Genomic DNA, 13,323 nt, shown 5'->3' on the forward strand with positions numbered 1-13,323 from the left:
CAAAAAACAACATAGAACCTAGGAAAAAAACAAAAAAAACACCCGCAGACACGGTGGCGTGTGGAGCAACGCGCGCCGGCGCCGATGAGAAATCTGTCGGGAAACCCACAGAAGTCGCAGAAAGCGCCGTTGAAGCCGCCGGAGGTGCGCGTGCACGGTGAAGAAGACCCAAACTCCGCAGATCTAACACCCAAGCTTCAGAAAACGCCCATGGCCACGCACTCCGGCACCGGCGCGTGGTAGTCACCCGCAACTGCTACGGCGGCGGGGAAAAGCCGGACCACGACGGAGAACCCTCCAGAGAAGCACATGCACGTGGGTGAGGACCCAAGCACTGTAGATCTACTACCCAAGGAGCAAAAGAACCCATCAACCATACACAACGGCGCAACGGCCATCTACAAAACAACGTATAAGACTGGAGCAGGCCGGCAGTCCTCTGGCGGGACGCGAGAGCACCGGAAAAACCCAACCACCGTCAAACTACACCCAAGAAGAAGAGAAACCCCAAGCTAAAAGACTAAAAAAAGAAAAGCACTAGGAGGAAGGGACCAGAAGAGGAGGAGGGAGGGAGGTCCTCCCTCCCTCACTCAAGACGGTTTTCACTGGGAGGGAGACCTAAGGGTTTTTTCTAAGAGAGAGATTTTTCTGAGAGAGAGAAAAAATTCATCATAATTGTTATGTCAACCATTATGGATCTTTAACAATTTTTATAATATGGGCAGTTTATCTACTTTTAGACTATTAATTTATTTTTTAATTTGTTTGTATTTATCGTCCAGTGAAGCATCATTGACTGATATAGGTAGTTTATCCTACTTTTTATTTCTTTTTCTTTTTTCTTTTTTTTTTCCTTTGAATTACTGGAGTCTCATTTGGTTTATAAGCAAAATTTGATCTCAAGTCTCTCATACAACAAATAAAAAAAAAAACTGCTTCAGGAAAAAAAATATAGAAATGAGTTTGAATTTGTGAGTTTCCAAACATGCCCATTTCTTGATGTGATACTTTCAATTTGGTTCCATAACCGAGAGGAAGCAAAGAACCAAAAACAAAAACAAAAAACTCTTCATTAAGTACCTGCTCCTGATCATGATCGCCACCATCTAACTGTCAGCTAATCCCAAGCATTGCCTGTCGGCTAATCCCAAGCATTGCCTGTAACCACCGATGCAACAGCTGTAAATTACAAACATATATGCATCTCTTCTGCATGTCAAATGGCAGAAGATTAGGAAAAGATCACTTCATGTAATAGGTTTCTCTCTGAAAAACAGCTTTTCCATAAGCAAGTTCTCTAATATCACAATCCACCAGAAAACTGTTCTTTTTCTTGAGAAAAGTGAATATTTTCTTTAACATGATTTGAAAAGGGAAGAAAACAAAGACAAATAGTAAGTATATGAAGTATAAACCTAACAACAGCACATCAAGCATAAAATTATTTATTCCATTCATCTTTTCTGTTTGTTAATTCAAAATTCATTTCTAAAGAAACAAGTGAAAAAAAAAAAAAAGAACTACAAAAATGAATGAGTCTCCCTTTCTTGGCACATTCAATCAATTGAGTTTACTCCACATTCTTTGTCTAAATTCTTTTGTTCCCAAATCACCAGATGTTCAATGTATAGTTGAAGGAAAAAAAAAAAAAAAAAAAAAAGAAGCAATGAAGTTTTGTGCTCGTGGAGTTGCATCTCTGTCAGTCCATTTCATCTAAATGTCCAAATAGTTCTTTCCAGTGAGATGAAGCTTCTTCTGGGGTCCGATAAGTCCAGATGTGAGGCTTGGCTTTCTCACGAATTTCTAGAATTTCCTGCATCCAAAGTGTTTAGCCTGTTATCCTATGAATACAAGGATATTTATAGGCCAAACTAAATTCATAATCACCACCTCAAGTGACAAATAGAAGAGGAAAACAAATTGGGAATGAAAAGTCTTTAGGCATCACAAAATCTTTATACTTGCCATGTATTATATACATTCTTTCAATTAAATTACTATATTTATAATAGAACCTCTATCAATCTCTCTCAAGCCATTTTCAAAGTCAGCTGATCAGTCTTCTGTCAAGTATATTAGTCACTCGGAATCCATTGGCCAATTAACACTGCCGCACATGAAGAATCTTTCATTCCATGCTTTTTTTCCTTCAAGACACTTGAGAATACTTGTCCATGCAAAAACACCTAGCGGTAAGCTACTTAATCACGTCTCTAAATATAAACCTCCAAACTTAAATTGAAGTCTTTATGATAAATTAAGGATTTAAGTGGCAAACAAGTAGAAAAGATAAAAAGAAAATAAATCAATCATATGCAGAAAATGCAATATATACATAGTTTGGGACAAAGACCTACGTCTATAGGCAAAAGATGGTCAGTGAGAAATTCCACCAACAAAAAGATTGAGTGCATTGATAATGCAAAACGCTCAAAACCTAAGTTCCCAAAAAACCCAAAGCCTTCCTCATTTTTCTTTTTTTTTTCTAAGGCCATTTTGAATAGAAGAAAGAAATCCAAAGCCAAGTACATAGTGGCTGACAAAGTCGGTTTGGCAAGTCGGCTAATAGTGCGTAAATGACCACTAAGTTAGCTAAGTGCATGTATTATACTGTACAACACAATAGATGCTATCGGCACTTGCTCCACTGTTGCCCATGTTCTGCAAACCAAAGCAGACTTTGAAAGCTGCCAAAAAGGGTGGTCAAAAAGTGGAAGGTGTGCAGGTAAGAAACCCTTTCAACAATGGACTATGCGTTACTTGCTTTTGCCAAATAAAACAAGAATGAGATATGGATGTAATTAGGGCTTGCAACACAACTTGTGAATCTAACACGAACCCAACACTAAATTAGCATGTTAGGATTGAAGGGTCTGACATGTTTAATTAAATGGGTCAATCATATATAATTTTATACCCACGTGTCGACACAATCTGAACCCAACACGTGACATTTAGGGCTAACAATTTTTACACTACCCGCAAACTCGAAACAAACCCAACACAAAATTAGCGGAGAGGTCTGACCCATTTAATTAAATAGGTTGGGTTATGTTTGACCTATATACTCTTACACTCATACCTTGAAACGACCTGAACCCGAAACACGAACACGAATTGCCACCCTAAAGTGTGATACACGGTACTTCTATTCACCTAACCACCAATTCAAACCACATCAACAAAAAAGTTCTATCCAAAATAAACGTGTAAATGCTCCCTGCCTCTCACACAAACTTGAAAATTGATCTCTGTAACTTATAAGCTTTCAATCAATGTGAGAGGAGTATGAAATTGTTTGACCTTCCACATAGGAGAAGAAATGTTTATTACCTTTCTTTTTTCTGAAGGATCTGTAGAACATACAAAATATACACATACTAGAATACCATCCCATTTTTCCATTTTCATGCATGGACTACTTCTTACCTCCTATACCATAACCAAATTTCCTCAAAATTCATATCAAATTCTGTAAAATTTGTGAAAGGGAAACTAAGTTTTTCCCCTCTACTACTGCTAATCTTTCTGCAAATCATACAACTATACTATAACCCCCCAATTATTGCCATCCACGCATATTACAAAATTTTAAATTTGTCACCACATTAGAATGACACTTAAACATCATAGACTAATGCTGGGAAAAATGTGTCTAATTTAGGAGGGGCAGAGGGGAAGTAGCCGGGGGTTGTGGTAAGGGTGATAGGGAGGTGCCAATCTCCTTCACCCGTGATGCAATTCCTGGTGGGCTCTCTGTGCTGCCACTTTCAGCCATATCTTAGAGGAGAGAGTTAGTACTCACACATAGAACAAGAAAGGAAATGTATAAACACTAACTAAAAATCAATGAAATATTTAAGAAGAAAATAGAAGACATCTAGCGGGAAACATTGTGTATCGAAACACATGCAACCAATAACATAGTGGTGAAGATTAATCCATGAAGCATTTGATTTAGCACCTTGATATTGAAGTTATATGTTGCATTAACTAGGAAAAGTGATGCACAATAAAATAAAATAAAAAATAAAAAAAATCCACAAGTGAATAAAATTCGAAAAACAAACCTGAACCTCAGTAGACCGTTTTGTCTTTAGACTCAAACAATCAACAAGAGCAGTCCATTTCTCAGAACAGTTATCAAGAGCCCCGAGCCTATAGTACTGCTGCATTTGATGAACTGGTGCTGCCATAATATAAATGCCCGTCACATTGACAATACATTGCTATAAGCAAACGGAACAACCAAACCAGTAGGGAGAAAAGGAAAATAAAGGATTTGAAAAAAATTTGGTCTGTGTTGTGTGATGGCCCAATAAAGTGGTAGTAAAGGATATAAAATAGCTGGGAATAACTGAAACAAGGTTGGAGAGTAGGTCACAAAGATTGACGACAACATATATTTCTGAAACAGTAAACTCATGCTTCACAAGAGAAAATAACAATAAAACAGGTTGGATTCAAGCAGCATATAGATCGTGCAAGAACTAGATCCTTACCCAAGAAAAGAGCCAAACCCCACAGCATAGGCTAGTGGCACGAACTCTTAATATGAGCGAATTACAAACAAATTATATATAGAAAAAGAAGGGAATCAGGAGTGCAGGAAAACTTAAATTTAGTGGAATTTGTTAAAATGTGTTAATTAGGATAAGTGGTGATTTAATAAAATGAAAAGCACTCATTGAGGAAACAAGAATGCTGAAGCTGTACCATGAAGAAAATCCTAAAGAAACTAAAGATAGTAATGTTAGATGGTCAATTTTCTTAGTGGGGTAAGGTTTCTTGAAAAAAATAAAATATAGGGTCATAATCCTTACAGAAGGCTATCCAGAAGCAAACCCATCACAAAGCTAGGGAAATGACCGTGAATAAGGTGAAGTATGAACCATAAACATGAGCAAAAGCCTCCAGCAAAGAAGATTTAAGAAAATGGTGAGTGGAGCTAAACGTTATGCATACAACAACCATTATATATAAGTTAATTACGCAAGGACACAAAGAAGTTGTACCAAAAGACAATGAACACCTCTAGTACACGAGAGAAAACCAAAAGGTTTTTTCTCTGAATAACAAGCAAATCACAAATGCTAGAAGAATCATTAGTTATAGAAAGTTTCAAGGAAATTCAGTTTCAAATTCAAAGAAAAATTTAAGGATACTTCATAATAACACGCTCACGGTGCAGCAATTCTCTTTCTTCTGGAATTAAGACTCTTAATAGACAGCTTTTTTAATCAATACATTTTTTTTTTATGACGAGAAACTCCTCCAAGGCAGGGCTATTTTGTGTACCCACCCTTATCAGGTAAATCTCGGACTCATGTAAAACGCCATCTCCACACGGATCGGGTAATACTCTGACTTCACCGGTGGGCTGGCCCCAAAGAATTGTTTATACCTAAGGGGATTCGAAACTCAGACCTCATAAGACTACCACAAAAACCAAAGCCCTTACCACTTGAGCCAAATACTTATAGTTTCAAGACTTACAAAAGTGCATCCTCATAACCAAAATAAAATAACAACAAATTCCAAAAAATCACAAATCATAGCGGTATCGAAATTGCCGATTCATGGAAATTTATTTTTTTATTGGAATATGAACAAGATAATGGGCTTTGATGGCAACAATGACTAGTTGAGTTACTACATTACTAGCACAAGGTAGAATCAGGGTTAAAAGAAGCTAATTACTTTAATATATTGTTTGATATGTATGGTTTTCTTTGGACCATGCAATTTGGATCGTGATGCAGAATAGGAATGAGACATTGAAATCGAAGATGCAAATAGAAAGAGCGTACAGTAGCAAAACCAGAGGGCATCGAAGCAGGTGGTGCAGGAGAAGCGCCGGTTCCGAGGACCCGATGGGGCTTCAGTCTCCGAAGACATGTCTGTTACAGGGTTTAGGGTTAGGGTTGCAACAAGAAAAATTCAAAAATCTCATCGCAAACTAAGCTTTCTTCAAGCCTTCAAATCTATTTTCCCAAGAATTCCCAGCAACCAAACAGAGTCTAAAATGAATCATTGACAGAAGAAAATATGAAATTAAATAAAAGCTGATAAAGGTTATATACCTGGTAGAATTGGATTCAAGCCATTGAAGCTCTCACACTGAGAATACTTGTTTAGAAGTCCAATTGGCCCTTAAAGTTTTTTCTTTTATTTTTTTCTTGGACCTCCTATATAAAACCAGCACGAGAAATGCTATACATGCGCCCTTCCTCCGTCCCTCATGCGTCTATTTACCCACGTGGCATTTTTTTTCCTTTTTTTTTAAAAGGTTTAAAACGCGGGTGGCCGTCATTTCACATTCATTTCCAAAATTTCCCCCCATTTCCCAAATCTCCCCCTCTCCACCGACCGACGGCGCCCACCGACCGGCACCCACTGACCGACACTCTCCCTCTGCCATCTCTCTCTCTCTCTCTCTGGAACCCAGCAGACCGAGCACCTCTCTCTGGAACCCAACAGACCTGAGCATCGCCACGAGCACCGCGGATGTCCGACCAGGTCCGACGAGGAGCGCCAAAGCTGACCACTCTCTCTCTCTCTCTCTCTCTCTCTCTCCTTTGGTGACTCCGTCTCTCACAAACACTGAGCAAAGGCCCCTTAGATCTGAAACCACAAACCCCAAAAGCCCAAGCTCCAAGGACGGTCTTGGGTAAGCATTTTTTTCTCTACTCAACTCTCAACTCTTTCTTTTTGTTAAATTCTTTGGTCACTAATGTAGCTATCTCTGTGCCACTCTGAGACTGAAATTTTCTTTTGTAAGTGTTGTTTGGTTTCTGGGTTATAGACCTTGTGGTTATCTTGATCCAGAACGGGGAGAGATCTGGTTGTTATGGGAAAAAGCTCTTGTTTTGATTGTGTCAAATGTAGGATTTTATAGTTAGTGGTTGATAATTTTTTTGGGTTAGGTTATGGGTCCCAAAAAAGCTATTATGGTTCATGTTTAAAGGAATCAATAGATAATTAGCCTAATGGGTAAAAGAAGACAATAAAAAACTGATTGAGTGAACTTCAGAAAAAACTAAACTAAGATACAGAAAATAATTTTTACATCAAAGTCCCACCATTTCATTAACAGATGCCACAATTTGGATGATCAAATAACAGATGACCCCTTTAAACATATATATGAATTAATAAGTAAATTACCATCATCATCTTGTCCAACACAACCAAGCCATCAAATTTTAGATTCAAAATATACCAAAAACAACACAAGCAACCGCAAACCCAAAATGAACCACCACGACAAGCTGAAAATGAACCAAAAAGACTTCACTTGATACTTTAATCCAATGTCAAGAAAGCTAATACATAATAAACTGAAAAGAAAGCCAATAAAAGCCCAGAAACCCAATTGAGGATAGAACCGCTCAGGCACATCTCACATGCAAAGCCCATAAAGGGTAAAGAGACAAAGAACCAGAACCAAAGATTCAAACTTTAATTACGTCAAGACAAGCTAAAAATGAACCAAGAAGACCAAGTTTTCTTTGTAAGTTACATCAATTCAATGTCAAGAAAGCAAACATATACCAGAACTAAACAGAATACACAATAGATTTTGGCTAACCCCCCTTCACGGTTTATCCAAGGAAATGACAAAAATGCCAGCAACATTGAACAGAGTCTTGATCCTTGAAAAAAGAATTCAATACCCTTTTTTTTACCCACAAATTTACAACGTTTAAACTTCCATAGAAACCAAGTGAAGTTGCATTTCTCCAAGCTGACCCAGCTAGATTTGGTTTCTAGAATATTTTCCATGTTACCATTTTATCATGCAAACTTTCAAATGAGACAGAAATGAAGCAAACTTTCAAATGAGAGAGAAATGAAGCAAACTTTATGAAAATTACGGCAGATCCATGTTCTAAATCTGCCTTACGGCAGATCCGAAAATGACCCATAAACTAAAGCTTGAAACTTTAGAAAATCCAAAGGCTAAACTAAAACCCAACACTCAAAAAATCTAAGAAAAGACTGAACTTTAGCACCAAACAAATATATATGGTGCTCCGATGGGTGGTGAAAATCATGAAAAGAGAGAAGCAAAACACTTACAACAGGAAAACGGCGAGAGAGAGGGGGGTTGCTCCGATGGGTGGCGGTCGGTGGGTCTTGGTGGCCGGCGCTCCGTCGACCGAAAAGGGAAATGGGTTCAAGCCGGTGCTCTGATGGGTGGCGGTCGCTCGGGTCTTGGTGGCCGGAGCTCCGTCGACAGAAAGGGGAAGGCCGTACAATGGGGGAGGCGAAAACGGTGGTAGGCGAAAAATTTGGGGGGGGGGGGGGGGGGGGGGGGGAAAGACGAAATGGGGAAATGGGGGAAAATGAAAACATAGAGGCCATAATTTTGTTTGAGGAATGCTATATATCATCCCCTTATCCTCCTTTTTCCTCTCAAAATTGATGTGGCTCTTAAAATCACCATTAGATCAAAATCTAACAATGATCTATCATAAATTCAATGGTGATTTTAAGAGCCACATCAATTTTGGGAGGACAAAAGGAGGACAAAGAGATGATATGTAGAATTCCTCATTTTGTTTTAAACGTAATGCCATTTCTCTTTTCTTTTTGAAAAATGATAGATTTACAACATCACCACAACAACTGCACAACACTCCCTCACATGGGGTGGGGCCCAGTGTGTGGGGACCCACTCCCATGTGAGGGAGTGTTGTGTAGGAATCAAATCCCTTTCTTTTTTTTTTAATAAAATGGGACCGCCACGTGGGAAAGTGGCCAATGAAAGACGGACAAAGGACTCCTGTGTAGCATTTCTCTTGTATCATTTCTTCTTTATATTTGGTTTTTTTCTAAATTTGCAACAAAATTCACGAAAACTATTGTTTTACAAGTTTTTTATCAAATGATAATTTTAACATTTGTGAGTGGCCATCTTTATATTCAAAGAGCCAAAAAAGTGAATGTTGTAAATTTTCATATTATTTTCTTGCACTAAATGCTTCTAGCGTTTGGCTTTAATTGAATATAATAAATGCTTTGATTGATAGTATTTATTTAAAATAGATAAACATTTATAAAGTTTATTGTTTAATATTTTTAAATAGTAACTAACTAAACCAATAAAATAAATTTTTAGAGCTAAATTTAAAGAAATTTTGAAGTGTTCATTATACATGTTCTAAACCTTCTGTTTAAAATCTTGCTCCTACAAAATTCTCGTTCCGAAATTTATTTTTGTTTATAAGAAAAACTTTTAGGCTCTTTTGGTATATGAAATAGACATTATTTTTTTTAATTAAAAAAAAATTGAATGAATTTTGCAAGGGGTGGTCGGCCACCCATAAACAAAACCCTTGGGATTGGCCAATGCTCATCGAGGGTGATCACACCACCCTTAGAGCACCCTTTGGGGTCTACCACAAGGAGTTCCAGGGGTGGTGCGATCACCCTCGAGATTTTGTTATGCGTGGCCGATCCAAAGAATTAATTCAATTCTTCTTCTTTTTTTTTTTTTTAATTCATGTTTAAAAATAAAATATAAATAAATAAATAATAGGCATGGCATTCAGAACTCTTTTCATCACTATTATTCATTTCTCACTCGGATCCTTTACTAACTTAATCATCAAAGACTTTCCGTCAACCATGAGTGGCTTTCTCTCTTGTCAGCCCAGTTCGACAATAAAATATATGCATCAACATATTTATATAATTCATTTGAAGTATATTTTATTGTCTTAAAATGATTAAATTATTTTTTAATTTTTAAACAAGGGAGGAAAGAGAAATTATTGAAATATTGTTTTAAATAAATGTTAAAGGGGTGAGAGATGAAAGATATAGTTTTTTATATTAAAATAAATTTAAAGAAACTATTTTTGCTTTTCTAAATTTAGGGTACAACTTTTGATTCCCTTAGTGTTTCCTTAGTTTAGAAAACAACAAAAAAATCTGATTTAATGGGTTATTTAAGAGTTTTTCCTACATTTAGGAAAGTCGCTGCTAGTAATCTTAGGCGCTTAGGCAACATCTAGACTAAGATTTGTACAATGTATTGAGTTTAGACATACGCTCTTTTAGAAATAGAACTCCACCTTAACTTGTATTTTATATTACATGTACTTATTTGATCGACAATGGAGGTGAGTGAATAGCCCATACTTCCTCATAGTTTGAGTCTCATAGGTCATTGTTAATGACCTTATTTATGTCACGAGGTTGAAGTTTTAGTATCTACTATTTTAGTATGTTGCATACAACCATGTATGATGCAGTCTATAGAGGTATTGTTGGGAAAGCGACCAGACCCAAAATGATTGACATGAGGGTAAAATGAAGATTATTTGGTAACACATATGTATTGTGTTTATACTCACTGTTAGCAGGTTGTGTAGCTTCTTAGATGTTGCAACATAAATGTGGGTACATCATGTTTTACAGAAGTTAAGCATTGCTATGAGATATTGGACTCGAGAGGGATTAGAGATACTTAAAATCTAATGTGACTAAATAAGTCAAGAAATAATAAGACACTTTCGAGATGTTGGTATGGTGATCTTTTTGGTGATAATTTGGTATAGAACTGCTCCATTTTTTTTTCAAGTGTTCTCGGTGATTGCACAATCTATTTTCCCCTATAAACATAGTTAAAAACATATAAAGAGATGCATTAATGTTGATTTATGCCCACTATGTAGGAGTTGAAGATGTAACTATTCTATGTTGGCACCCATTATTGGGCCGCCCAATTAGCCATGTCTTGATGAGGCGTGTGTGTGTCAGTAATGCTGTCTATCAACATATGCTCGAACAAATACATCAAATCTCTCTCTCTCTCTCTCTCTCTCTCTCTCTCTCTCTCTCTCTCTCTCTCTCTCTCTCTGGTTTTCTTAAGTAGAGAGGCACTTAGATTACAAAGATAACGGGTATTGCTCTAGTAGTGTGGTCTACCAGGAGAATAAGACCCTGAAAATTCAAAAGCCAAACACTTGGAACACTCATATCCAAGTTTGGTGCATGAGAAGTATCAAATTTATTTCCTTTGGTTGTGCTATTTTTTCTAACAATCTTTATTATTGTTGTTATATGAACAACAACTAATCCAATATATATATATATATATATATATATATATATAAACATGTAACAAATATGCTGGTCAAGAATGCATGATACTTCACCAATTGTTTAAACTTTAAACTAATGGTTGTGTTTCTTCAACAATCCATTAATTGAGGAATAAAAAGTAATTTTATTAATTAGTAACAAACAAGTACGGCCAAAACATGCATGTAACTATATATTATGAGTTTTTACAATATATGCAAGCATAATAAAATTACAAATTTTTAACATCAACATGCTATAAGGTTGGGAGATATCCCACGGCACAACTTGCACAATAAACTATTGCTCATTTTTTTCCATCACAACAATTTTGAAGCTCTGCAATAGAATCGGTATGTAAGACATATTTTGCAATCAGTGCTAGAAAGGTCTCTAGTACCCTGAGCCTTTAACTGCAATGCCTTTGACTCTCCAAGCCTTATCATGCTTTTCGCATACATCTTTGGGGTTACTTACATAGGCAATCTCAGTGAGTTAACTGCAGTGTCACTTGCATTTTGGTAGTCCATAAGCAAATAGAGAAGATGGGTGTCAATTATGCCAAAGAAATCCCGTCAAAGTATTAATTTCAACATGCAAAACACGTGACATATCATGATTGTACCTTTACTTTGAATGGGCACAGTGTGCGAATTTTGTTTGTTGCGTTGGATACACAGCTCATGCAATCGATTGTTGAGGTATTCCCAAGACATTAAGCTTGCCCGTATGTTCTATCTAGGCCATGACCTCTAGAACCCAAACCAAAACCTGAGGGAGGGGTTTCATAGGTAAGATAATTCATCAGCTCGTTCGTTCAAGTTTGCTTCATAAGGGTCAATACTAGTGAAATTCATATCGCTTAAATGGTCATGGGCAGGGACAACAAGATCGGGTTGGAGGAAGAGAACAAAGGTTAGCAAAGAGAGAGATGTACGTGGCAACCTTGATTTAAACGATAACCAATGTAATCTTTTGGCTAAATGTCTTTACGCAAATATTGTTGGTGGCTTTTGGCCAAATCAAGCGGCTTTAGCTTTAATTAAGTCATATTTGGTTTTCAAAGGGAACCAACAATGGGGAAGAAATTGGCCTCAATCATGAATTAGAGATAAGATATCATCAAATAATCACATTTAAGTGGATCGAATCATAGAACACTTCTATATGGAGAACAAAAGAGAAGTGAAGCTGAAAGACAATATTACTATGAAATGGATTTCATTTTTTGTATGTATTAATACAGTGACCGTACACCACTCACGAGGAGGCCAGGAGGATCTATAAAACAAGAAAGAGGTTAAAAGGTCGTCGGGGGTAGATTCTACGAGACCACTCTGACGCTCAAGTCAATCTAATGAAATAAGAGGGAAATTTGGCAAAGTAAGTTGTGTTAATTAGGCATACCTACGAGCTAGATTCACCTAGACTTTTTATCTAGGCTGACACCCTCCTAGGGTTTGAGGGACTCCCGCCATAATTTTGTTTACCTGGCGTGGAGATTCCCTCCTTCAATATGTTAGGATGGGTAGCATGGTGTGGGCATCGGTTAGTTGAGTTGGCTGAGGGGGGAATCGCCTCATTGATGACATCCCTTTGGTGAATGTGCACTCATATCCTGGTAGCCAACTAGGCCTATGGGCCGTTGGACTGTTAGGCTACTGCTTCTGCAACTTCAAAAGCTCGAAAGAAGTCTTTTTTCCACTCACGGGTATCGCCGTCATACGCTAAGGTCGGGTGGGACCCTCAATGGCCTGTGATCCTTTATACTGTTAGAGGTTAGATGGGCTTTCTGATCCAAGGCCTATCAGTATCCAGGCCCTATAGTAGCCCCTCCAATTTCCTTGGTTGATTGGTGTGTTAATCAAACCATGGGATTTGAAATGAGTGCTTTGGGCTCAATAGCATGTTTTTTTAGGGCTAGCCAGCATCCGAGCTCTCTAGTACATAAGGACTATGTAATACAATTAATAGTTTACAACCTTGAAAAGACAACCTAATAGTCAAGTAAATTATAAATTATTCAAAAGATTAGCTTTAACATAACAAGATAGTTATCATGAATTGCAAAGTAGTGTTATTTAAGTCTTACAAGTTAATACTCAAAGTCTATAAATATTGGGTAACCACTCGACTACTAATTTATATCCTCGAAAACTTTCCCTTTCTGTTATCCTCTCTTCTCCATCTTTCATAGTTTTTTTTTTTTTTTTTTTTTTTTTTTTTTTT

General features: G+C 37.2%; 1 protein-coding gene across 3 annotated transcripts; it reads right to left on the reverse strand.

Moving 5' to 3' along the window:
- Positions 1-1,080: 1,080 nt before the first annotated feature.
- LOC133877852 (uncharacterized) lies at positions 1,081-8,300 on the reverse strand. Of its 3 annotated transcripts, none has more exons than XM_062316290.1 (4): positions 8,083-8,300; positions 5,811-5,900; positions 4,071-4,189; positions 1,081-1,209 (listed from the first exon to the last, which is right to left on the reverse strand). In XM_062316290.1, the coding sequence occupies exons 2-4, from the start codon at positions 5,896-5,898 to the stop codon at positions 1,114-1,116; spliced, it is 303 nt and encodes a 100-aa protein (XP_062172274.1). In that variant the 5' UTR covers positions 5,899-5,900; positions 8,083-8,300; the 3' UTR covers positions 1,081-1,113. The 3 variants fall into 3 exon arrangements, with proteins under 3 accessions (XP_062172274.1, XP_062172272.1, XP_062172273.1); XM_062316288.1 differs by lacking the exon at positions 1,081-1,209 and adding an exon at positions 1,430-1,813; XM_062316289.1 differs by lacking the exons at positions 1,081-1,209; positions 8,083-8,300 and adding exons at positions 1,430-1,813; positions 6,084-8,044.
- Between the last annotated feature and the right edge of the window lie 5,023 nt (positions 8,301-13,323).

The sequence above is a fragment of the Alnus glutinosa genome, chromosome 9 (assembly GCF_958979055.1).
Source record: "Alnus glutinosa chromosome 9, dhAlnGlut1.1, whole genome shotgun sequence".
NCBI lineage: Eukaryota > Viridiplantae > Streptophyta > Magnoliopsida > Fagales > Betulaceae > Alnus > Alnus glutinosa.

Excerpts from the sequence above, each read along its gene's own strand:
- LOC133877852 (XM_062316288.1), bottom strand. The coding sequence starts at position 5,898 with ATGTCTTCGGAGACTGAAGCCCCATCGGGTCCTCGGAACCGGCGCTTC. Across the intron at positions 4,190-5,810 it reads TGCCCTCTGGTTTTGCTACT|CACCAGTTCATCAAATGCAG; the intron begins GTACGCTCTTTC and ends ATATTATGGCAG. Across the intron at positions 1,814-4,070 it reads AACGGTCTACTGAGGTTCAG|GAAATTCTAGAAATTCGTGA; the intron begins GTTTGTTTTTCG and ends CTTTGGATGCAG.